Genomic DNA, 25,982 nt, shown 5'->3' with positions numbered 1-25,982 from the left:
TAACATGGGTGACTAGATGTGAAAGACAACTTCACCTCGCCATCTCCATCCCACCCACATTTATTAATTTGAGTCCTGCCCTTTCCATAAACTTGCTGCTTTCTTGACCTCCCTCAGATAGAGCACCCTTTTTTTTGCTGCTTGAAAATTAAGAAAAGCTCCATCAGGGAAGCACAGCCAGCTGAAACAGTCAAAGCCACAGGACCCCTACAGCAACAACCCACAAAGTTTCTTTGATAATCTGGACACGTGGGAGCTTCACAAACTCCCTAGTGGGCTAGCAGCCACCTCTCTTGATTCCTCTGTCAATCCCTGGTTTCAAAAGCCCTGGAAGGGCTGTGAAATTAATACCATTACAACTCTTTTGCATGGGACATCTTGGTTTTATCTGTTCACTTTGGAATGCCAGGCATCTGCTCTCTGCATAGACCTCCAGCAACAGGGCAGACATCTTCAGGTTTGTGTCATGCTTTAGTCACAGTAACAGCACAAATGGCTTAAAAGTGTGACCCACTGACTAAACTGGACCACACAATCATCTTTTCTGACTTCTCACACAGCACAGCACAGCCTTTAGGTAACCAGCTAAAGCACCACGACATGTCTTAAAGACAAACCCTTGATTGAAAGGCTCTGGCACTTCCCCTGCTAAATTATTCCACAATTTAATAAAAAAATGCCATTTGCTCTTAACAATGAGAACTTTTTGGGCTGAATTTCTCTAGCTTTAGCCCTCATCTATTGTGTTTTGTCTTGTCTTTGTCTGATTCCAGGTTCAATCCATCCCTGGCATCCTAGCAAAGAGCAATGTAAGGTGTGCCCCACCTTCACTTGTGACAATGTGCTCTGTAACTCCCTAAGTGTGCACAGCCTAGCAAATGGCACCTCTCTGCTATTTATCTTACTCCAAGCACCCAGATTCTATTTTCTGTGTGGTCTTCAACCACAACATTATTGTTCTTCCTGAGACACTTATAAAAAGTCTGTAATTTTCTTGACATGATGCAAACACGGGTCTCTGAAGGACTGTAGGTGGTTTCTGGTCCATCCTTGGCCTGTGTGGATATTTCCTGACAGGCCTTACCCTGCTGAGCCTCTGGTGTAATATCCTCTTCAGGCAACTTCTTTAAGTGCAGAACAATCTTTACAGTCAGAAATAACTGTCCTGGCAATAGATGTGCATTGCTGCCAATTAGCACAGGTTTTCCTTGCTTTATTTAGAGGATGTGAAGGGCAGTCAGTGCTCAGCATTTTAACAAGACTTAACATGGAGCAGATGACTTACCATGTCCTCGCAGCTGCGAAAATCCCAATTCAGCAACTCCAAACCCTTCTGCTTGGGGGAGAGCTTTGCTGTATAAGCTGTCATTCCTGCAGATGACCTCTGAACTCCCTCATCTAATATATTACTGGAAGCCCTCCAGCTGGCTGCATTTCCCCATCCAAAGCTTCACCAAGCTGTGAACACCAGAGGGTACCTCCCTGTGGGGCGCACTTTGCCCTTGCACAGCACCGCTGGGCTGCTGGCTCCAGAGCAGCCTGTTCTGCTGATGCTGAGCCCCTGCCCCTCCTGGGAGCGGTGGGCAGGTGCCCATCACTGCCAGGGGGTGACTGCTCAGCAGCTGCTTGTGCAGCACCTTGCTAAACACCTCCCTTCCCACCAAGAGGGCTGTAATAACCCTCCTCTTTACACCCTCCTCTCTTTCCTCTTTATCTGTCTCCAAAGTCATTCAATAAATCTTCCTCTTGCTTCCTCACAAATGTCAGATGAAGAACAGCCTTTCCTGGTATTTGTTGCAAAATTTAACCCCCTGCATAGTTGTCCTAGATCAGCTGTGCCCTTCCATATCTGTCTTTCCAAGCTGTAATCTGTTCCCCAGAGTCTCTGTGGTGCCTGTTAAATCCTGGTTTGCTTCTGTGCTAAACATCCAAATACTTCCTGTTTATTTTCTGTACTTCTGGCATGATTTCTGAAGGAATTAAAACCAAATCTGTTTATCTTTGCTAAATCCCTCTGCTGATAAGGGTATTAGTGTTCTTATTTACAAATGGAAGAGTAAGGCAAAGTAGGACTGGAAGTAAAAATCTCATAAAGTGAGTCCCTAATTTGAGATGTCCTGAAACATCCAGCAGTTGAATTTTCTAAAAATGCCAGATAAAATATCCTCTAAAATTCCTGCCCCTTAAGGTGCTTCACTTTAGGGACCTCAAATCAGTGACATCCCCACTCTCTTGGTACTGAAGAAAATTGAGGATCCTGCCACAGAGGTGGAGAGCTCATCCACAGTTTTTTGTGGAAGGAAACAAGATAAGTACATTGCAGGCTATGTGCCAGTCAGAGTCCTTGGTCACAGATAACCTTCTTCTATCAGAGCAATTACTTTTTAATATGTCTCCTAATTTTTCAGAGATGGAATTAGCAAGGCAGACATCATTCCAACAGCTATAATTTCTTTTTTTTAACTTTTCACAAGGTTCATGAAGACATTCTTTTCCTTGTCTCTCAACACCTTACTAAGGGAAGCAGAAGACAGGGCAGGTTGCCTCCCCCAAGAAGCAGTACAGCTATTTTTCATTCTGACAGTGGCATTCTACATTGGAGGCAGTGGCTGCATGCAAAGGTGCATGTTGCCAGTTTAAGGCTGACCACTGAAGATGCTTTGGACTCCAGCCCTCAGCCCTGCCCAAAGCACCTGCTGATGCCAGTGACCAAAAGCAAATCCCACCTGCATCACCCCACTGCCAGCCAGAAAGGGGCACACATTGTTACATTTGGATGGCAGAGGAGACCTTGTGAAAGTGAAAGCTGCCCCAATGAGCCAGAAGGCAGCTGCCTTTTCCTGAAAGGAGAGAGAATTTGTGGGATTTTTAAGCTGCTCGGGGTGGCAAGGGCTTCTGCTGGTGCCTCACAGCTGCTGAGCTCTGACAGTCCACTCTTCTTGCCCTTCAAATCCTGGCATAAAAATGCACCTTTTAACATAATGCAGTGACTGTGACTCTGATGTATGTTTGCATCTTTCAGCAGAGCTTCTCAACAGCTTTTGGAAGAAGGGCAGAAGGACAACTGTATATAATACCCCCACTTTCACCTGAAGAAAAAGGATGGAATGCACAGCTCCTTCCTCGAGCTGCAAAACCCTAGGCTACTGCCAGTTCGTGTCCAAATGGGCGTTCCTTGGGCGTCTTGCCCTGAGGAGATATGGGGCTGACTCCCTGCCTAAATCCGTAGCAGGCATGTAAGAAAAACTCAAAGCAAGCTGACAGCTCAGCTAGGACCACAGAAAAACTGCTCTGCCAGAGAAGGAAATCAAAACAGACAAAGACAGCTACAACATTTATCTTCTTTATACACTGCTCCTAGATTAGAAAATGCACGCTACAGAGACCACCGGCACGCACGCATTTACATTGCTTTTGAACATTGTTTAGCTGCTTAAATGCAGTTGGCTTTGCATATAGCTTTCATTTACAGGGTAAAATTGATTTAAGCAGAATTTAACTCAATATAATTGTGCCTGCACTAAGGATATCAACAAACACAACGCTTCTGCTCAAGGACTGAGAATTTCTGAGTCACAGGGCAATGGCAACCCCGCTATAAGGTTTGGGTTTTTCATCTGGATGCACTGGGAGAACGGCAACCAACAAGTAAAGTCCTACTGAGCTTGTTAAAATGACTAATGATTAAAAATGAAAAAGTAAAGCTCTTTGAGTTATACAACCTTGCAGCCCCTGCCTTTCCCAGCTCCTGCCCAGGCACACAACTAAGGCTCCTTCCAAAGACTAGCATTTGCTGTATCACATCCCAGGTGTCTGCATATCAGCCTGTTTAACTGTTTCATCAGTCCCTTCTAGTCTTCCCTTGGCACTTTTCCCTTTGCAAGACTCTCTTAGGAGCCAGCTTTCATTATATGCCAGGAAATCACAGGCTGCACTGAAAGAAGTGGCACATATCCTTGACTTCTCTCAGTTAACAGCAAAACCTCTTCCTTCCTAATTGAGAGATGAACTGTAGAAAATGACCAAATTCCTGATACCTAAAGCTGCATGTTAAAATATACACATTGGGAAATATCTAACTGAAAGGGACCAGTACTGATTACTGAGACTGTCACTAGTGTCACCAGGGGACATCAAGCTCACCTGGAACAGAGATACCTTTCCTCAGTGCTACAGACACAGTGTTTCCTCAGTGTTTTCAGACACCTAATTTGAAAATGTGGTTTCAGGAGATCAGTGCTCAGTCACTCCTTCATTTCCTACCCTGATGTTCTGAGGAATGTGAAGTCAGTTTCCAGGGAGAAAAGACAATGAGCCCTTCTCAGGGCCCAGCAGCTGTAGGAATTAAGCCTTCCATCCATCCTGTTCAATTTGTAGTCGAGCAAAAGTCATGTACAGGCACAGATGAGAGAGAAGCCTTTGAAAACAAGCCACTGTTCAAACTGGGACACTCTTTGGTAACGCTGAGAAGGCAGAGTGAACACTACTGATTTCCAGCAACAGAAGCACCAAAGTCCTGCAAAAGCCTCCCGCACCCTGCTTCACACAGGCTCTTCTCACACAGCTACTCAGGGCTCATCATATGCAAGGGATGCCCTTCCATCACTGCCACCAGCAGAGACCAGGAGGAGCACACAGGAGACTCCATGGCCTCCTCCACCTGCCTGCTCCCTTAACGCTGCTGCGGAGCCGCAGGGCAAGAGCTGCCAGCAAAGCAAGGTGATGCTGAGCAGTGCAGCAGACCCCATGGGCAGCACGTAAGGATCCACACCAGGATGCCACCCACAAGGCTGTGGAAGGCTTTGAAGATAAGGAGAAAACCAAACACCAGTAGAGAAGGCAGGGGGAAAAAATCAGTAAAGGATTTGGCAGCTGTAGCATGCCTTTCCTTCCCAGTCCACTTGAGCCCTAAGCTATTCATGCAGCTGCAAAATGCTCACAGTTCAGGGGTTATCAAAGGATTTTAATTCCTCCAACAATCAGAGAATGGACGGATACAGTTACCAAATGTTGCTCTAGCCCAGAAGTTCAGTGAGAGATGCACATTGTCACATACAGAACCTGACACCAGTGCAGCAGTCCTGGTTGCACATCATTGCTCAACAGTTCTGAGGAGGGTTAAAAGAACAGTTTTCCTCCCCAGAGCTGGACTGACTGATAGTGTAGCTTCGAGCCACCTGATGGCTGTGTAATGCACTCAACAGAAACAGCACAGCTCACCACACTTTGCTGTGACAGGCATTTGCCTGTGGGAGAACATTCCACAGCAAGCCTGACTGATGGAGTGAGACCGGCTGCTGTCTCTGCTCACAGGGAGGTGTTTTGGGGAAGGGCAACCATGCACTCTGCTCCTGTCCCCCTGTGTATGTTGGTCTGTGGTACTGATGCACTTGTTTTCCCAGCTTTACTGCCTTTCCCAAAAGTGCTGCATCCAAGAGTGAACACAAATGAGCAATGCTGGCAGGCTGGGGAGGGGGATGAGCAGAGCAGGAAGAATTGACTTTGATCCTGGATGTCACCAACTCAGCTACATCTAGGATCTATATCACACTGCTGAGTGCTCTTTCTTTGCAGGTCAGCTTCTGGCCCTTTCTTGGAAGGCTATCACCAGAAGTCAACAAAGTCAACTCAGGAGTAACCACAGACCTGGTGGTCCATCCCTCAGCCCACACTTTCCCCTACAACCCCTGAGTAGAGCTTCTGATTCTATTGCATAGAAGATTCAAGATTTTACTCCTACAATGACGAGAAAGCAAGCTTGGGATCCCAAAAGGACAAGCTGTACCTTCAGAAAGGGTCCTCCTGCTTCACCTCTGTTTAAGCCTCCCTTATCCCTTCTCCTTTGCCAGGGGCTTCCTTCTCCCAGGGCATTAATCCCAACCACAATCCTGGGGGCAGGAATTGCCCCTAGCAAATGTCTAGGGTGCCAAAATTCAGGATTTCCAGCCATAAATGCCTTAGCAATCACAAGGTTACAGTCACCTTAGAGCCATAAACACTGAAGTGCAGCACAAAGACATCTACACCCACTGGCAAAAGCCAAGGGTTTAAAAGCTGAGCCATCTACAGCTCTTAGGAAACACACATCTCCCACCAACAGAATGACAGCACTGGGCAGACAACTCATCCCAGTGTCCCTGCAGGCATCCCAACCACTGGGCACCTAGCTCCCAAACAGACAAACAAAACTCCTATGTGTTTCCTCTGCAACAACTCATCTCTGCAGTCCTGGAAAAGTCCCCTCCTGTCCAGGGTAGGAATGCAAAGACATGACAAATAATGATCTTTGATGAATTCAGGGGAAAAAAGTGAGGTGGCATCCTGTCATTAACATGAGTCTGGCAGGGCCACCTCCTGCTGCCTGCTGGCATGGCTGCAGCCCCAGCATCAGTGTGATCCCTCAGCTCTGAGGCTGGACTCTCAAGCTCATGGATGAGCTGATGTCTCAGGACATGAAAAAGCCCTGCTGAAAGTATAAACCAAAGCAAAACAACGGATCACTGAACTGGTCCTGTTGCTTTTCCCTCACCTTGTTCCTCTAGGGCTTCTGGTGGATGCTGCTGTGATCCAGACATGGGTCCATGAGAAATCAGCATCCCTCGTGACAGAGACAAATGTCTGTGTGGAGGAAGGACACAAGAGATTTTCTGCAGGTCCATCACGTTATAGCAGACAGTTCTCTGGGCTCCAGAGGTTTGCTCGAGGAGGTGAAATGGGGTATCCAGCAAATCTCTTTCCTCTCACCCCACATAGCTGTTCACATTTTATTATGGGGGCAAGACAACATGAATAAAAACAACACGAAAGTTTGAAGTCTCACTAGAAACAATTGAATTATGGCTCTGAACTGGTTATTGCACAGAAATTCAAAGTTAGAGTTCAATTTATCCCTGCAAGCTATCTGAAGTGGGTAGGTAATACAAACCCACTTATTCTGCAATGCGGGGTACAGGATGAAATATTGTCTGCACTGTACAGCTCTCTGGATGTTTCATTTGGGGCTTTGAGGAGGCCATGCACATTACATTCCCTCAGTAAGTCAGTCAGGTTTGCTCACTGCAGCAGGAATCTGCAGCAACTCTTGTCCTGGCACCCCCAACATCCTTCACAGTGAGAAAGTTTTCCTCTAGCAGAGGGGCAAGGCCCACGCTCTTTGAAAACGCTGGATTAATTGTGCACAATTACACACTGTACACACAGGGGCTCTCATTGCAGGATGCTTTTCACCTGTGGTTTTGCCCATGAAAAATGGTGTGGCTGGGATAGTTCTAGAAACAGCTCCAGAACATTGTTTGAGCTAAGTGCATTTCAGCACATTTCCAAAGAAGCTGCATATCTGTTTTTTACAGCAGATACTTACTTTGAGGAATGCATACAGCTTAAGTCAGGGAACTGCATGTTTGAGAGGTAAAAGACTTTTTGCCTTGCCCCAACTCTTTAAGGGTGAAAAAGTGTAGGGGGTTTTATGAGGCTTCTCACTGCGGTCATGTTCAGTCATTTTTCTCCCTGTTTGATAGATATGGCAAAGCAAAATGGGTCAAAATGTCTCATTCAATAAATACATTGAAACAAACAGAACTACTCCAAGGGAGAATTTAGGTTCATGTCCCTCCCATCAGGCTGCTAACAGATACCAAGTAACATGCATTACAGAGCATGCTACATTTGACAGGGGTTATGCATGACAGAAAGCCACAGTCTTGGAAGCCAAAAGACCCTGGTTTGCCAAGACGTAGCAGGACGGCACCGGGTCATTTAGGAGGATGTAGGTCGAGATAGCTGAGCACAAGCTGGCGGTGCAGGGGAGGCTCAGTAAATGTGCCTTGTGCTCCGGGAGGCAAGACAGTACTGCTGGTTCAGCAGGGCTGCTTCTGAGTTTATTGAGCCTCGTGATTACAACAGGCTGTCATTAGGGCAGTAAAGTTGAAAGAGAGAGAGAGTGAGAGAGAGCAAAGAATAGGGAAGGGAACCACACCTATGTCAGGAAGCATTTAAAAAATGCACGCGTTTCTCACATTCATATGTGCAGGTAAAACATGCATGAGTGGTGCCTTATCTTCAGCACAGGAGTACGGTCAGAAAACAAAAGAATCCCAGCTCAGTTTCAAACTCCTGCTTGTGGCTTTTGGGTTTGGTGGTTGTTAGAGGGTTTTTCTTTCTTTTTTTTTTTTCATTTTACCCACTCAGTCAGTTACCCAGGTTTGCAGCTGCTTGCTCATGCAAAGGGAAGATAGGTCTTTGCTCCGATGCAGCAGCGTCCTGCCAAAACCAGCCACCTGCCTTTTCCAGCCACAAAGGGCTCACGGGTACGGGAGGGATCTGGGCCATGCAAAGGAGGGTCACCTCTCCCAGTGCAATGCAAATTGCTGGAGAAAAGCAGAGAGAGGGGCCCCGCCAAACCCTGTCAATGCCGAGCCCTGGTTGGGCAGAACAAGACCGTGCAGAGGATGGAGGTGTCTGCAGCGCGCTCAGAGCGGCTTAGGGACGAGACAGAGCTTGGAACCCACTGAGAGGCTGAGCATGTTCGTTCCTTGTCATGTCAGCTGGATGTGCCACACCAGGGGATAAAGCAACCCCAGGCTTTAATAAAACAGGCAAACCTAAAAGAGTTCTAAATGCTGATTAAAGCCTGTGGAAATCAAGCAAGTGCTGTGAAAGCACAAAAAATGGCACAATTTAGGGAGATCCTAAGCATTCGTCACATCATTTACTTTTCCAAGAAGAGAGAGACCTGCGTCTATTTGCATAGATTTAGTCTGCACCAAATGCTGCTGAAGTCAGCTCTGCAGAAGTAAACACAAAGGTCTTTGTCAGAAACCCCAGGCACTTTCCTACAGGATAGGGCTAGCCAGCCCAGCACCTTTTCAGAGGCTGGGGAGAACAAGCCGCCTCGCAAAGGTACCAAAGTGCCACCAGCTATTTTAGCAAGTTGTAAGGGCAAACTTTTATCTCTAGTGTACTTCTGAAATGTTTCACAGAAATTAAAGTAAAACCAAAACTCAGTGTAAAACCTGTGATATGAAAAACAAATTACTCAGTGATGACCTGCACTTCCTAGAAATCACTCTGATCTGAATCAGATGCACCGGATTTGCCATCTTGCTGAAGCCCTTTTTCACCAGCCTGCCTTTGCCAGGCAGGATCAGATGCGGATTCAGCATCTCTTGGGCACCACTGATGAACGCAGCGCTTGCAGACCTTCTCCTGGCACCCCCTGGGGTAAAAGACACACCGGAGAGGGGGAGAGGGCCTGGCCGGAAAGCTAATGCTCTCGTAAAATCCTCCCGGGCCCCGCACGTGTCCCGGACGAGCCGAAGGAAAGCAGCCTGTAGGCTGCTCTACTTGGCGCAGTGGTAAGTGGAGGGACCCGCTGGAGGGGCGGCCCCGGGGTCCGTCCGGCGCTCGGGACTCCGGGCGGTGTTTCGGCGGGGTGAAAGCGCAGCGCCGGTTCCCAGAGAGGCGGTTTTGCATACTTTTACCTCTGTTCCCCGCAGCTGCCCAGCTGAAAGGGCTCCAGCTCCGCCGGTGAAAGGCGGCGAGCGGCGCACGGAGGGGATGGCAGCGGGGAGCTGTCCCCGCCGGCGGGGGCTGGCAAGCTGGGGGGCACCAACCTCCGCTCCCGGGGCTGCGGGGCTGGGACCGGCAGCCAGACCTCCTTCTGCGGCTCCCGCTGTCGCGGGCACGACACCCTTTCTCCTGGGGCGAGCCACGACCCCGTAGTTTGGGTGCCGCTAGTCCCGCTCGTCACGCACCGAGCCGCGGGGCTGCGGGCGCTCCCGGGAACGAGTGTCCAGCTCACCCCGCGCTGAGCAATCCCCGCTGGCAGCCCGGTGCCTGCGGGCACAGGGCGTAATTTTGGGGAAGTCTGAGGAGATTTTATCAATTCCCCCCCACACACACACACACACTTTTCTTTCTTGGCTTTTCTTTTACTCCGTCAGCCGGCCACCGCGCACTACCGAGCTGCACCCCCGAGCCTCCCGCCGCAGCCGAGGAGAGCAGCCCGCCGCACAGCAGATGGACTCCCGGGGCCGTGGGAAAGTGCCGCCGGCCGCCGGGGACGGGAGGGATGCGGCGCGGGGGGTGTCCCACTGGGGGTGGCGGGGGCTGGCGCATGGAGGGCGGTACCCTCCGCCCCGCCGCGTCCCGCGAACCCACCGGCGAAAGCAGAAAAGGCGGAGGGGTGCGAGAGGGCGGGGGTGGGAATCCCCAAAAGGCCGAAAGAGCGTCAGCAGCCGGGAAAAAAGCCCCGCGCGGTCGGGAACGGGGACGGCGCCGGTGACGGTGCTGGGGGCGCCCCCGCGCCGCGCGCTGAGGGGGGACCGGGGGGGAGCTGTGCCGCGCGCGCGGGGCGGTGCGCGGGGCGGGCGCCGACGTCAGGGCGCCGCGCGCATATTGATGCGGGGGCCCGGCCGCGCTCGCCAAGGAGCAGAAGGAAGCAAGATGGCGGCGCTGTAGGAGCGGGGAGCGCGGCGCCCGGGCTGTGCGTGCTGGATGTCGGCGAGGCTGAGGGACGCGGCAGAGGTCAGAGCGGGATCCCCGCGCCGGCCGCCTTCCCCGCCCGGCACCGCCGGGAGGTGTCGCGGGGCAGCGCCGCGCCGCGCCGCCGGGGGTCGGCGAGGAGGGGGCGCCGCCGTGGGTCCCCCAACATGGCTGATTGACAGGGGCGGCGGGGGCGCTGCCGCCCCCTCCCCGCGGGGCCGGACCCAGGCTTCGCCTCGCCGCCCCTCCCCGCGCCTTTGTCTGCGGACGGGGGACGGCGGCCGGAGGCGCCCCGGCTTTGTGCCGCTCCCCGGCCCCGGGCGGACACAAAGGCGGGCGCAGCCCGGGGAGAGGGGAGAGAGGCGGGGGGCTTGCGGGGCCTGGGGAGGGCGAGGGGGCGGCGAGCGGACCGCGGTGCCGGGGGTCTCGGGTGGGAGAAGTGCGTGCGGGCGAGGCGGGGGCTCGGAGCGAGGCCTCCCGTTTTCCGTGCAATGATCAACACGCGTGTTTCGCCCGCGTTGCTAAACCCCGCCGTCGGGGCACAATGTGGCCACGGGATGAAAAGGAGAATCACTTTCCCGAGCGTGTTCCCCTAAAAGAACGCTTTCGGCGAGGTCAGGCTCGTTCCCCGCCAGATGACAGACAAGAGCAACAACCTCACCGCGCCTGAGTCGGACGCGCGGCAGTGTGCGCTCGCTCGCATCGCGGCGTTTATCGTGTCAAATCACCCCTTTAGACACCAGCACTGATTCTCTTGCCTGGAGTTAAAAGGGGGCTTTTCGGCTCGCAGTCTGAGTGTTGGAAATTCAGCAGACTCTTTTCTGCTAAGTAATTTTCCTTTTCGGAGTGAGGTGAAGGGAAAAGTGATGTGGTCTAGCGTGCTTTCATCGAAACGCTGCAGCCTAAGATCTCATCACAAGATTTGCTTTCCGTGATGAGCGGCGTGCCAATGTGCAGGCTTTGAGCAGTGATCGGCAGCTCCGAATATATGTTCAGCATAATTTTCTTTTCTTCTTTTTCCTTTCAATGTGAAGTTTAAGAGTTTCAGAAATGAGCAGATAACACTGTCCCTAGTGAAAGCAGGTCAGTGGGTGTTGTTTGTCGGCTAATGAGGCCGTTCCATTCGCGTGTTAATGGCAGGATGACTTACTGCAGCAGGGGGTGAGTGCAGTCACACGTTCACTCGTGTATCTGCATGTGTATTCCACTGTAGCACTTTGGAGGCTGCAAAGTGCAAAACAGGACGTGGTTGCCGAAGATACTCAGCAGGGAGATGTCAATGATCAATAGTCATGTCTAAACTGGAGTTACAGTGGGACCTGGCTGCTGCTGTTAACTCTCTGAAAGAATGTACTCATCTTGGATTTTATCCCACAGAAAACTACCATTTTGAACCAATGGAAAAAAAAAAATCTCTGTTGGGCAGTATTATGTCTCTCTCTTGGAAAGCTTAGAATGACCCCTACCAGTGAAGTCAGAAAACATTTAAATCTAGAAGGCAGGGTGAGGGGAGGAGCGAAAAAAGGGAATGCAAAGCTGTGGAAAACAACAGTGTTTTGGTGGTGGTACTAAATTGCTGTTAATGTGAGATGAAGAACTCAGAAGTCATCTTTCAGTGGAAAGAGTTGTTACATTTTGGGAAGTGGCATTAAAAAACCCTTTGTGAATGCATTCAGGGAACCTCAGAAAGTGGTTTTGTATTGCCCATTCCGAACAAGTCTTCAAAAGAAGACAAGGCTGAACAGGAGACCTGAATCTACTGAACTATCACTGTTGGTAGTAAGGTTTTTAACTAGAACTTTGTCACTGTGATGATTCATTGTGGTGGCTTTTAGCCAGAAAAACTGATATTGTTTTTATATAGTGCACATGGTCTTAGACTTTGGCATGTCAGCATTGTTTAAAGAACAAGAAATGATGCTTGTTGTGGAGTTATTGAGATATTATGATGGCCAGATTTCTAAGGTCTCTTGTTGGTACCAGTGCTGCACTGGGTAGCAGAAATAAAAGGTTGTAAATGTTTTGGCTTTTGCATGTGGAATTGGGAGAACCTGTAGTTGCTGAAATGGACATTTCAGCTGCCAAAGTTGGATGGGACTACTCCTACTTGCCCAAGCACTTCAGATGCTGCTGGCCTGTGTCCTCCACAGTGTTCCCTTAAATATTAACAACAGCCAGACAGCCCTAAAGAAAAGGGGGGAAAAAATGCTCATCATATTTTGGAACAAATCTGGTGCTTGAAAAAACATGAAGGTCAGGTTGGATTAATGTTACTGACCGGGTCAGGTTTACAGGGAGTGCTTCGCTCCTAAGTTGCATGGACAGTTGTGGTTTTATCAGAGTGTGCCTAAGCAGTGACTTTAAATCCCTTGTTCCATTTAGTTCCAAGTGGAAGACGTATTTTGTGTTTCAACAGGAGCCAAGTAAGGTCCTTTTCAAAAAGCTGACAGTTTGTCAAGGTGGAATTCCAGAAGAGCTGTCAAATTTGGCTGGTCACAGCGAGTGACCCCTCTACCTCTCTCACTGGGCTGCTGCACAGTAGCTCTAGGCATGGTAGCAGCATCTGCAAGCTAGCTTCACAACTGGAGCTTGAAAGTGGTAAAACAAAGTTGCCAAGTTTCAAGTAGAGTTGGTGGTTATCTTGGAAACTGCACTGGAGAACACAACCACAAATTATTTTGGCAAATAATATACAGTATTTATTTAGTCCAGCTCTCTGATTGCTATTAAGGCAGTCAGCCAGCAGCATTTAGTGTTGTGACATCATTTTGAAAGGCAATGTGCTGGTTCTGAAATGGAGTGGGATGTACTATGATTCATTATTTAAAAAAAAAAAAAAAAGCTGTAGTCTGACAGAGATAAAGCATATGACTGCATCATGGCTGAAAGCCAAAAAGAGAATTGTATGAATCAATCACACTTGCAGCATTATTCCCATCCCTTACTTCATAAGGCAGTGAGTACCATCTTACTCATTTAGTGACATTCTGCAGCAGAAATATGCCTTTGAACACTGAACAAGTAACTACTAACAAGTTGCCATAGTTCCGGTTCTACTTTATCATCAGTGCTTACATGTTCAATTTGCATACCTTGTCCCAATAATCCTAGATAATAAAGCCTTACAAATGGAAAGTACCATGAGTAATCATCCTCTCAGTCACCCATTGAAAAGAAATCACTTCTGCCTTACCTTAAGGTAGAAAAGTTTGCTTTAAAAAAAAAATCTGTCTGTGTGTGTATATATATCTATATATCTATATCTATCTATATATATATATATACACACACATATATGTGGAAAATCACCCATTTTGCCAAGAAACTGCTCAGTGGCTGGATGCAGAGATGGTGGGGTTAAGGAATAAAATTCTGACCCTCCAGCATCAGCTGGACTAATCCCAAGGACAGCTGATGACTGACCCAAAAAGGTTGTTTGGATTAAAATACTGGGAATGTGCCTTGCATTACATAGCAGGGAGGAAGAAGGTAGAGGAAAACAAGGTCTGAGAAATAGAAAGAACAGCTAACTAATTTTGCTCATGTATCTCACACTGTTCTTGAAATGAAAAAAAATACATCTTAACTTATAGGTGGATCAGAAAGAGTTTTCTACTAGTTTTTCACAATAAAGAATTTTAAATCTGAGGTCACTTCAAAGACAATTGCCATGCTTTGAAAAACACTTTAACAAATAAAAGGCATAAAGATTTAGATTCCTGTCTGCCTTTTCAAGCAGGCTTGTTCATCTCTGTAAAACACCTTCCAGAATGCTGAATCATCTTAGTAACCTGAACAAAATTGAGGCTGTCTTTAAAAAGTAAAGTTTTCTGTGGAGGTGGGGATTCCAAGTTGGAAGTGTTGTTGCTTTGTAGTATACATATGGCAAGAAATCCCAGAAGGATTATTCTTACAGACAAATAAATGCTCGCAGTATTTGACCTAATTCCTTGTGTGTGTGTTTTTCCTCTTACTAAAAGAAAAATAAAACGTTAAATACAGGAGGCATTTCTGTTGCAGTGCAGAAAGAAATAAGCTTGTTCAATGCTCAAGTTCAGCAAGAAAGGAAAATTCAGCATTTTAAGCCTAATCAAGTACAAAGTTTTGTTAAACCACAACAGATAGTTTCAAAGAAGTGAGCAGGTGAGTGTTTAGATAGCTAAGATGACCAGGAATAGCTCAATAACCAAATACCCCTCGGAAGTGTCTGCCCCAGGTACAGGGCAGTACCATACACACTGTGATTAAATACTATGATGCAATTTAGACAACATGAAATAATCTTCACATGTTCTACAGCATTACCTCTAACCTCAATTATATTCCACATGTTTTCCCAGCATAGGAGTATTGGTTTTACCAGGTATATGCACAGGGGAGGGGAAGTTTAAAGGTTTAAGTTGAATTTTTGCAGCCATATAAAGAACATCTTCAGCACTCTACATGAGCTACCCTGTCCTTAAACTCACATTTCATTGACTGAAGTTTAAACAACTCTTCTGCCTAATCTCCTTTCCAATAATGCATCAGCAGTCCAAGTTTGTGTTCCAGTGTCCTGGCGTGAGCTACTCTAAGTCACAATGTGTTGGGAAAGGATTTGGCTCCATTGCAGCGAAACCCCGGCTTACCAAGTGGGTAGGTTTAGGTCAGGACGATGACTCTCCATGTGGTTGCGTGCACGTGGTTTGAGTGTTTACAAACAGTGTCCCAGCATCCTCGGCAGCTGTCTTGACGCAGCCAGTGAGGACAGAGTTCTAGGAATGTCCCTAGTCCTCACGGACAGCGGAGGAGGGGGACAAAAATAAAAAAATGCAGAGTTTTAAGAACTCATATCATAGTTTGGGTTTTGGCTGAGCTTTCTGCATCTGTGTTGCATTCTAGACCGCTGGATCCTTTGTCGAATGCTGTTGTTTTTTCCCTCTGCACTTGAGCACAGTCTGGGCTGTGCTGACGGGTTTGTCTGGAACAGACTGACCCGAAGGATGAGATGGGGGTTAAGGGAATTATTGCAAAGGTTTCAAATTATTTTTGTGCCCCTCCTCCCCTTTTAAAAATGTATAATTAATTCAAGTCCCCAAAGCTTTTATGGAAAAACAGCTCTTTACAATATAAGAATCCCACTGGAAATGGTTATATATTTTCCCCTTAATTAAGCATGATTCACTGCCTGTTAGGATACTAGAACAATTCCCTTTTTAAAGAACAAGAAAGAAATCGTGAATCCCACTAACTTTATGAGTAAAATCAAATAGCTGAAAGTCTTTATTACTTAATGAGACATGTTGACACAAAGAGGCATTGCCATTACGAAAGCTTATACCACTGCAAGGCAAGTTTTGGATCTCCATTAGATGTAAGAAGTTTGATGGAAATTTCTGCATTTACCCAACCAAATGAATAATGCCACCAATCTGTTTCTCACAAAAAAAAGAAAAAAAAAAAAGGAGGGGGAAGAAGTGGTGTTAGTTATTGGGGATTCCTTGCAGAGACAAAAATTTTGTGATTCTGTGAAAATGCACTGTAGCTGGTCAGAAGCACCCAACTGACAACATGGTTCATACTCTCGCCTGTGGACCTAAACCAAACCTGTCAGGCCAGTTCTGGTCTTCAAAGGCACTTAAAGCCTATGCCCTGCATGTGCTGTAGGAGCTTATTATCAGAGGTTCTAAGGCTCCTTATCTCGTCCCATGTACATTTTTCAGACTTTCTTAGGCAGTTTTGCAGGAATCACTCAGAACATTGTGCAAAGCACATTACTTGCTTTAAAAAACGAATCCTAAGTTCTGTTTTCTCCTCATAGCGAGGAAGCAGTTGGTACAAATGCCTCTTCCATGTTCTGAATTTGTCTGGATGAGTCATGGTATTCACTGTAATGCAACAGAGTAGGAAGGCTGATCACAGATCTTGTTATACACATGGCTTCTGCTAGCAGTTGTATGTTCACATTGGTTCCTCCGATTTTCTGTTGATGTCTATTACAACACATTTTGTAATTACATTGCAGTGGTGTCTTCTCATTTGCAAGATAAAATTATTTGTGTCATATCCAGAATCTGCTTCTGTTTCAGTAAGCTCTTTACCACTTTTCATTCTCTCTTCTGGCCTTTTTTTTTTTGACCCATAATCCCCATTACTCTTGCACTGTCTGAGCAGCAGAAGGTAGCAAGCAAGAGTAAAGCATGTGAGAGAATACGTGACAAAGGCATTCCTCAGTTTGTGCTGACTGTTTTTCCTTCTCTTGCCACTTCTAGTGCTCTTAGAGAGATCAAAGGGTAAAGATTAACCCTGGACCTGATTCTGGAGGGAGAGTTTTGTCCTCATCTTCTGTGTCCTTTAGCATCTTTCCAGATTTGTCCCTTCGAATGAAAGACAACTGTTCATGCAACACTCACCCCCATTTCATGCCCCCAATGCTTTTTTTCATCTTTGTTTAATCTGTTTGTTCTTTCAGTGCTACTTCACTTGTGTTTGAAGTCACATTCTTTGAAGTTATAAAATTTTTATACTTGCCAAAGGACACAAAACTCTTTCAGCTCTTATGTAAGCAAAAAGGAGAAAAGAATGATTGCATATTTCCTCTTGTGTGCAAGTAGCATTGGACTCTCCTGCTCACGGTAAAATGAGGAAAAGGAATTTTTGCAGTAAAACAGGAGTTTCTACTGCTTTCCCAAAGTTAAAGACCACAGAAGTGAGGTATTTCCATGAAGCTCCAAGTGCACGTACAGCTTAATAAAACAAATGCAATTTATCCCTAAAAGAGAACTTATGAAAGCTGGCAAATACATGGGACTCACCTCTTCCCGGGATATGGAGCAGTGGTGGTATGTGTGTGCACATATTACAGATTTTAACATACTTTCTGGTTACCAAATTTCTGTTTCCTCTGCACTCCTTTGCTTGTTTTTCTATTTAATTTCAAGTTTGTCTGCCCAAAAGAGCTCTGAAGTATTACTTAAATGGCAACACTGAAAATCAAAAACATGAAAGCTGAACAACTGGAAAGAGTCAGATTTAACACTTCTTTCATTTTGTGTATCTAGTAGACATTTTGTGGGAAGGAAAATGTATGGTAGTGTGTTTCCTATTCCATGCTCAGGTAGTTGCAAATGTACACATCACATACCTAGAAGCAAGTGAAAATACTGACCAAATAGGGAAAAACACTCCTGATATTCATAAACATGAAAACCACACAAAGCAGAAAATCACAGCAGCCTTTAGTTCAATATTGTTTCTATGGTGCTTTCCATACTTTACATGGAACATTTGTTTTTCCTAAATAACTGTAGACCTGTACTTTTCTGCTTCCCTGTAATCCTTAATGCAGAGAAACTTCTGTAGGTGTGAGAAAGCAGTAAGAAAACCAAGAACTGTGCTGATTTGTTTTCTTTCTATTACTCTGTGTACTGCCTGAGAAGTGAGAAACCAGGCAGGAAAATACAGATTTCTATCTATTTTTCCATTGTGTCTATGTTGGTATAGGTGCCTTTTTTTTCCCCAATGTCAGCTGACTTGTGATCCAGCAAACTGCCATTTTCACAAAGCCCTATTCATTTTTCTTGGGCTTGCCAAGCTATACCAGAGACACCTGGAGCAGTGAGGCACCTAGTCAATCGTATACTTTGTAGTACTGAAAAAAGAAAAAGAAAAGTAGGTCCTTTTGGGGTTTTTTTCCTGTTTTTGGGGGGACAGGGAGAAGAAATGGATGGAAAGACTGCAGGTATAGAAGCTAAAAACCAAATTTTTACTTAGAAACCCCAACTTTTCAAAGCAGTTGCAAGTTAATTTGTGTTTTGCTATAAAATGTAGACTCTAGCTGATGAATAAGAAGTTTTGCTTCTAGAAGAATGGGTCTAGCTACTAACAGAATAGCTGCTTTTTCTTGAAACGGTGAGCTGGTTAGAGATACTTTGTTGGACAAGCTGGAGCATGAGTCTAATTCAGGATGGCAACTCTGATGCTTCTAAATATAAAGAGAGTGGATAGAGTGAAATTAATTATTGCACATTAGGAGGCACCTCATATCCCAGCCATGAAACAGAATCCCACTGTGCTTGCGGCTGTACAAACATAAGCCATTTTTGTTCTTACTATTTAATTCAGTAAAAGAGGCAGAGAAAAGGGGTCTGGCAGCACACAAGGGGCCAGAGTGTTAGTAACTCTTGTTTATAGCAGAGGCAGGCAGCTCCCTTTCAAAAAACTACATATTTGCAGTAAATAAAGCAAAGCTGCTATTAGTGCCTGCTCTGTGTGTGTGTGTGTGTGTGTGTGTGTGTGTGTGTGTGTGTGTGTGTGTCAGAGGAGTTCCTAAGCAGAATTGCTGCAGCCTTTTCCCCAGGGTGCTGATGTTAATGAGCAGGCAAAACACGCAAAGAAGGAGAGAAAGGGTATAAAATTAATAAGCAACAACTGAGAGCCAAAGCATACAGAGATCATGCAATGTGGTACAAACCCTGCTGGAGTCATTAATTTCTGTGCCTTTTTATTCTTAACCCTAGAAGACCTACAGGAAAGCTGTGGTATAGATGGGAACTGAACCCATATCTCCTAAACCCCAGTGCTTTTACCCTCCTTCCTGCTCATTCAGAAGTTTACTGATCGTTTTCTCTGCTTACTAAGATAACAGAAGTATCAATTTTAAGAAACAGAAACTAGACGCTTTTCACTTTTTTTTAGAATTTGGTTTTCAGTAGCATTTTCTGTTGATTGACAACATGTTCTGGTTTTGCTGCACAAACTTTCGGACCTCTAAATGAGCAGTGCTTATCCAAAACAACTCAGCAAATTAAATAAATCTCCTCAGGGAAAGGGATGACTTTTTGCTTTTTGCTTTGTGGCACTGTTTAAACCCTCCACTCCAATTGAGAAAGGATGCAGGGAAGAATGTTATCTCCATTTTACTGGCACTGTAGGTGTCTCTATGTACCTCCAAACAAATAATTAAAATAACAATAATTTAAAATAGTAGGTTGTATCAGTTAATCACAGTGTGTGAAACAGTTATGACATTTCTATAAGTAGGTACTCCCCTTTAATACCCTTGATCCTCCTATTCATTCAGGCAAGATTTCCCACAGTCTGCAAGCCATTCATGTACATCAGCTCCTATATACCACACAATTCCCATTTGATCTGTTTTATCAATTAAAGGTTTGTCAGGGTCCATGAACCTTCATGTTGCCATCACACTTGGTAGCAGAGCTCCATGAAGGGAAAAATAGCAAAATAAAAACAATTTTAATTTGTTGTTAGAAATCTCTCTGCTGGAGATGCACAAGCCTGCATTGACCTGACATTAACCATAGCAGCATTCATAGCTTTCAAGAGTCCACCTTCTTCTCCTCCACCTGAATTGGAGATGGTAATCTTTAATGTCTCTGGCCTTTGAGAATTCTTTTGCTGTGGATCATAGTCATAGCTCAGCCTGCCTGGTTACAAAGTGCATTTAACCAACCACCCTACTTAACTTCAGCACATTCATGGACTTGTGATACAATCCATGATGAACTGCATTTGGAAATAAAATCCAATAGGTAATATAGCTCATGCAGCATCTCTGGATGCTGGCAGATGCAGCTGACCATGAAGGACAGATGGATTTTTCCCTGCCATGTTTAGAGATACAATACCACTGCAAACATGTTGGAAAAAGATGGAGCGGAGCATTTGGACTTGCCTCCCGCAGCTGCTCCTCTCCCCACAGCAGTTTGGAGGTTCAGCCAGCCCAGCCCCAGGAGGCACATGTGCACGTGGCCACGCTGTTTACAAACACCCTCCTGGGTGTCCCCAGGCACCGCTGGGTGCCACACTGCAGCTTGTGAGAGCTCCTGTTTTTCACCCTCAGTCTTGGCTGCTTGTAGCAGTTGTGGCTGAAGGCAGGGCTGTGATGGGCTGTGGAGCCTGCTAGCTTGTTCAGGTTTACTCATTTTACATTTAAGCAATATTCAGGCCAGGGGTTTAGAGCAAGGTTGTCCACAGTGAGTCAAAAATAGAAACATCATTGCTCGATAGCGATAGCGTAGTAGCACTGGAGAGCGCTAGCTAGATGCACACACCACAGTGAGGAAGGTACTTTTCTGCTTTCCAGAAACACTACTAAGGAATTGGGTAACAGCAGGGCAGGATTTCAAAAAGCCCGTGGAAACGAATGGACGCTTTCATTTTTTTCATTTCCCACTAACAAACCAGGAACCAATTCTTGTCCAGGTTTAAGAGATGGGGCTCAACAAAACACAAATAATTCGGAGCAGCTAGTATTTAAAACCAGAATTGCATTGTCACTCAGAGAAGACTGCCTTAGTTCTACTTTGTTTTAGCAGGCCACTGGCATACAGTAAGAAAGAGGTTCGAACAGCTGTGTGTCGGAGCATTAAATGGCCTCCTATAGCTAAGGCACAAAAAGACAAAGCCTGTTTCTTTCCAGCTGCTCAGCTAAAATTGCATTCGCTTACTTTTGTTACTCTCCTCACCAGTTCAGAGTTCAAGGACTCATATATCTACCGTACCTTGAGTTCAGATAACAAGATATAACTACATGGAGGGAAACAAACAGAAAAGTTCCCTTTCTTCAAAGACGAGCACTTTTTCTGTACTTGTTCCCCTGTTTTGTTTCGGGGTGTGCACAGTTTATTTTTCTCCTTTTGTTTTACTCTCCCTCCCTGCACCCCCTCCCGCTCACCCTCTGCTGCGAGCACACCCTCTTCCAGTCGCCTCTCTGGCTTGCATGGCCAAGAAGTGCAGACTCAGCAGAGACTGGTAACACTTTAACTCTTTGTCCTATTCTCAGCTCCCCCAGGAAAGGTCAAAGCAAATGAGACTTACAGCTGCGCTTGAAACAGAGCCCCTACAATGGAGAGGGACACTGACCACAGACTGTTCCCCCTGTCACATGTTTTGGTTTTTTTTTCCTTGAAGCATATAAAGTGTGTGGCCAGCATGAGATGAAACCTTGCATAGGTTTGGGTGGCTCAATCTGCTTATTTCTCGTTAAGAGGAAATTAAAGACTCGTGACTTTTGTTTGTACTGGCCATATCACGCAACTTCTACTGATAAACAGAAATAATTCAGGAGATACTTCCTCAAATGCCTGAAACATGGTCTTAATTTCATCAGTGCAAAGCCAGCAAAAAGCTATTACAGACACAGAAGTCTCTGTTATTTGTCTTTGAAGTCATTTTGGAAACTTTGGCAATGTGCCCTTATACAGTTCTTTTCCCTAAGAGTTTCCCAGAACACTTTTGCATTGTGTTCTGGGACCATGTGGGTTCCAGTTTTAGTGACTTAGGGCAGCAAGGAGTCCCATTTTTCTCAAGAACAATTCAGCACTGCCATTTGCTTACACTGACAGACGAACCTGCGGGGCCATCACTATCAACACTAGCACACGTCCACGTGTGCCACGTACAGGAAAAAAGTTCCCACTTGCCCTTCAAACACTCCACCGTGGTATCTCCCAGGGCTGCGTGGGGTGTGCGCCAGCCAGGGCGCTGGCGCTGGCTGGCTTAGCGACATCACACTGGCGCCAAGCTTTACCTCTTGGCTTTGGCACTCCAGGTCATGCTGGTGTCTCGCCACGTGCTTACGCGCACATGGCAGCAGTGTTTACAAACATGACCCCAGAACTCTTACAGGCAGTTATGAAAGAGGCAGCGAGTGCCACATCCCCGCGCGCCAGGCTGACCTAGATCGCCAGCGCTGGCAACGAATAGCGAGGCGCTCGTACCCACACAGGCTCTGAGAGACGTTTAAAGCAGATGATTTTGCTCCCAAACTGTTTTGAAGTATCATTGCCACCATGAGAGCATTTTCCACCATAAACTAAAAATAGCTACTATTAACTAGCAGGAGCGGTGGGTAAGTGATTCAGCAGCTCAGGGATAGAAGTGACTGTATTCTTCGGCACGCTAAGTCTGTTTCTGCACTGAACTAACTCAGCACGTAAAATTCTCACAACGGGAAGGAAATGTAAAGCTGGATTACTTTGGCTAAAAGAAAAGAACACTGCACGATCATGTAGTTCCTGATTGACAGTTCCTTTTTAATTCCTTTATTAACCTTGCACTCAGGCACTAATGAATGCCTTGTAGTCAGGCTGTGACCATCCACTTAGGAAAAAGATGCCTTAGTAATTTCAAATTAAACACTTCCATCTACAAAACATGAATACCACTATATGGCTGATTTGTTTTTTTGACATGGGCCTTAAGAAAAAAAAGCATAGCAGAAATGCTACTTCAGAAAGCTAAGCACTGAGTTTTCAGCTGTCAAATGTCCATGTTCTATCTTCACACATATATTTTTTACAGTACACATCTACTGAAAAAAAAGAAGACATTCCGTCCTCATCGTTGAAGCTCTTAAAAGAAGTTTGTATTGTATGCCAAAGTACTGCAAAGCAGCTTGCTTTCCAGAAGTTAATAGTTTATAGTAGAGTGGAGTACACGAGCCAAAAATTAATTTTTGATGGATTCTAGCATTCTTGAAGTTGTCTCAGAAAGACACGTATGTGGAGGAAGACAGGTACTATAACTGTGAGTGATTGCTTAAGATAATCAGCATTTTCTTGAAAAAGCTGTGAAATGAGCAAAAATAACGCATCCTTGATAAAAATCACTTCCAGTTTTCACTTTTGGAATTGAAGAATCTAATCTCAGCTTTGCAAAAGCCTCCTAAGTGATGAAAAATTATTTTCCTCCTCCCAAATAGAAAGTTTGACTTTTCAGAAGCAGATGAGATGGTAAAAAGATGGTAGTTCTTTTGTAATACATCACAGTGTTTGCAAATATCATAATGATAAAGCCTGTAGGAAAGACACACTATGAGCTTCTCCATGCCTCTTCTGCAATACAGTTCAATCCCACTACTGAATAAAATTTTTCTAGGTATAGATGTCATCTTTTCCAACCATACCCATGGCAGCTCTACATTAGAGTTGGCCAAGTTCCTGCAAAGTCTCTTTGCTATGTAAGCAAAATGAAACAAGAGAGGCTGACACGTGTTTACTCTGGCTCATCTCACTCTGGTCACTAGCTCATTTCATGTGGTCTCTGATAGCTCTAACCTGAGCTGGGGAACTGCTCTGCAGGTCAGCCCCTGACCCATTGCCAGTTTTGTCCAGTCTCCTAACAATTTTTAATGTGTATTTAGAATGTGAGCAAATGTACTTGGTGAGTTATTGTTGTCTTTTCACTGCTAAATGTTCATTATAATGTTCATTACACTGTATATAATAGACCTAGAGATAAGAATGGAAGTACTGAAAATAGGTCACTGCTGTGTTCCTATTTTAAGAGCTCTTTGTAGCATCTTTTCTGCCTGAGGAAAGCAAATCCACCTTACCGGGAAACTGTACAAGTATGGGCAGAGTGGGAGAATGGAGAATTAGAGCCTTAGTGTAAAGCCATCCCTGAATGTATATGTCTTTCCTCTTGGGTACATCATTGTACATCCTCTGGAGTCTTTCTTCAGAAACCCTAAAGCACTTTTTAAATTGTTCTGAATACGAGAGTACTGAGGTTTACAAGGACTGGATTATTAGTATTTATGATGTCTGTGGGCTTTACCAGTACATTTAATTTAACCAGTGTAATGACTATACAGATACACAAACTCTGTCTGGTGAATCTCTTACTCAGAGAATGTTCTTATTGTTTATAATATTTTCTTACAATATATGAAGAGCTTCTTTTAGTCAACCAATGAAGAGAATATAAGGGAAGAAGTACTGCACATGATGAAATTTATTTTATTCAATGCTTTTAGTAGGGGGCAGGAGGTAAGGGAACAGTGTAAGATTACCATTGTATGCTACAGGGTGAATACAGCCATTGTGTCAGTTTAGATGAGTATCTCAAAATAAATACAGACTCTCTCATGGGTTTGTCCTCTAGGTAAAAAAGCAGTGGAAATCTTGTTTAACAAGTTCAGCAAAAGGCACGCCTAAAGTTTAATTATGTCTTCAGATGCACAAGTATAAGTCTTACTAAAGAGTTTTACTCAACTCCCAAAGAACAGACCTAGGACTTTTGATTTTTCTTGTACTTAGATGGATTGATCCATAGTCATGACAGTGCACAGTTTGGGGAAGAAAATCCCTTGGCATAATAGACAACTATTCCTAGCCACAGCTGTCTCTGCCACCTAGATATGTGGGAGAGAGCAAGAGTTTATTTGCCAGTTCATATTTTTCAGTCAATACTCCTCTTTCCTCACCACTCTGAAAAGCCAATCTACAAAAAAAAAAAAAAAAAAAAAGGCAGGGGAAGATGGAGAAGAGATGAAACAACACTTCTGGTATTTACCTGAGGGTTCTCTATTAATGTCTCTTGGAGTTGGGAATCTTGGATAGGATCTGAATTGCACATCAATTGTGCTCCAAAAGTTGAAGCACTGAATGAGGCAGTGAGAGGACTTCCTGACCTAGGAGGTAGACAGATGGGTCAAATTGTTCCTGTCTCTCTTATTTATTGTTTTCTTAGCAGAGGAACTGCTTATTGGTTTTGTGCAGAGAGAATAAAATGTACAGAATACCTGCTGGACAGTACATTGTTACACTAACAACTGCATGAAGCACTCAAAGGCAAGGTGGGAACATGCAACGAGCCTCCTAAATACATGTTCAGCATAAACCACTGGCAGAAAATGTTTCCCATCACCCTACTTAAAAACATAATAAGTCCTGTAAATTCAAGAGTCACAAGAACTATAATATGTGAATAAGAGAACAAAACTAATGAAAGGAACAAGGAGCATTTCAGATTTTTTACAGTACTAGGGAAGAGTACCCAGAGATGTTCTTAGGAAAGCAAGAAAATACCCCCTTATAGAGTGAGTTTAAAAAAACGAAAGATGGCTGAGCCATACCAGCAATGGCTCTTCTTCATATTCACAGGATTAAACCAGTGAGGTGCTGAGGTTTCTTCCCATGTCTTTCAGTCCTATAAGAAACACTACTGTGCTTTGCCCACCAGCCTGACTTTGGCCATGGCCAACCTTCAAAGCTTCAAAATAAGACAAAGCCCTATTTCTAGTAGTAAATTTATATATCAATGAAACAAAGCAGCTGCATATATTTAACAGCCAAGCTGCAGAAACCCTGATTCATTAATTCAACAGAGATACACCAGAAGCAGCAAAATCAGACCTTCTCTTCTACTCATCTTTCACTATCCTTGCAGCCTTTTTGGTTTTTTTTATCTTTGATTTTCTATCCTTGCTGCAGGTCCACGGATGTGCAGTGTGGTTGTCTCAAGAATGGCAATTTCCACGAAACTATATGCAAAAGAATGTCATGCTTCAGTGTAAAGTTTTGATGCGGACAATTTGGGTTAGTTTAATTTTGGGGGGAAGAGCAGCCAGTATCTTTTCTTTGTGAACTCCTTTTTGGCCTATTCAAACCCTTACCCAGGAAAATTCTCATCAGGATGTACTAAACAGACTTTCCCTGTAGCAGTGCACAGCAGTAAGAAAGATGGGCAAGCTGCTCCTAAAAGCTGTATGA

General features: G+C 45.2%; 1 protein-coding gene across 1 annotated transcript in view; it reads left to right on the top strand.

Annotated features, from left to right (window-relative positions):
• The first annotated feature begins 10,436 nt into the window (after nucleotides 1-10,436).
• The window catches only part of TET2 (tet methylcytosine dioxygenase 2), a 69,963-nt gene continuing 54,417 nt past the window's right edge, over nucleotides 10,437-25,982 (top strand). The window contains exon 1 of the mRNA XM_084205017.1: nucleotides 10,437-10,524. Coding sequence (XP_084061143.1) covers nucleotides 10,495-10,524 — 30 coding nt within the window. The 5' untranslated portion in view covers nucleotides 10,437-10,494. The remainder of the gene's footprint in view (nucleotides 10,525-25,982) is intronic.

This window comes from Fringilla coelebs (genome assembly GCF_963513975.1).
Source record: "Fringilla coelebs genome assembly, chromosome: 4".
NCBI classification, from domain to species: domain Eukaryota; kingdom Metazoa; phylum Chordata; class Aves; order Passeriformes; family Fringillidae; genus Fringilla; species Fringilla coelebs.
The sequence above is the reverse complement of the archived record's forward strand: the minus strand, read 5'-3'. Positions and strand labels throughout refer to the sequence as shown.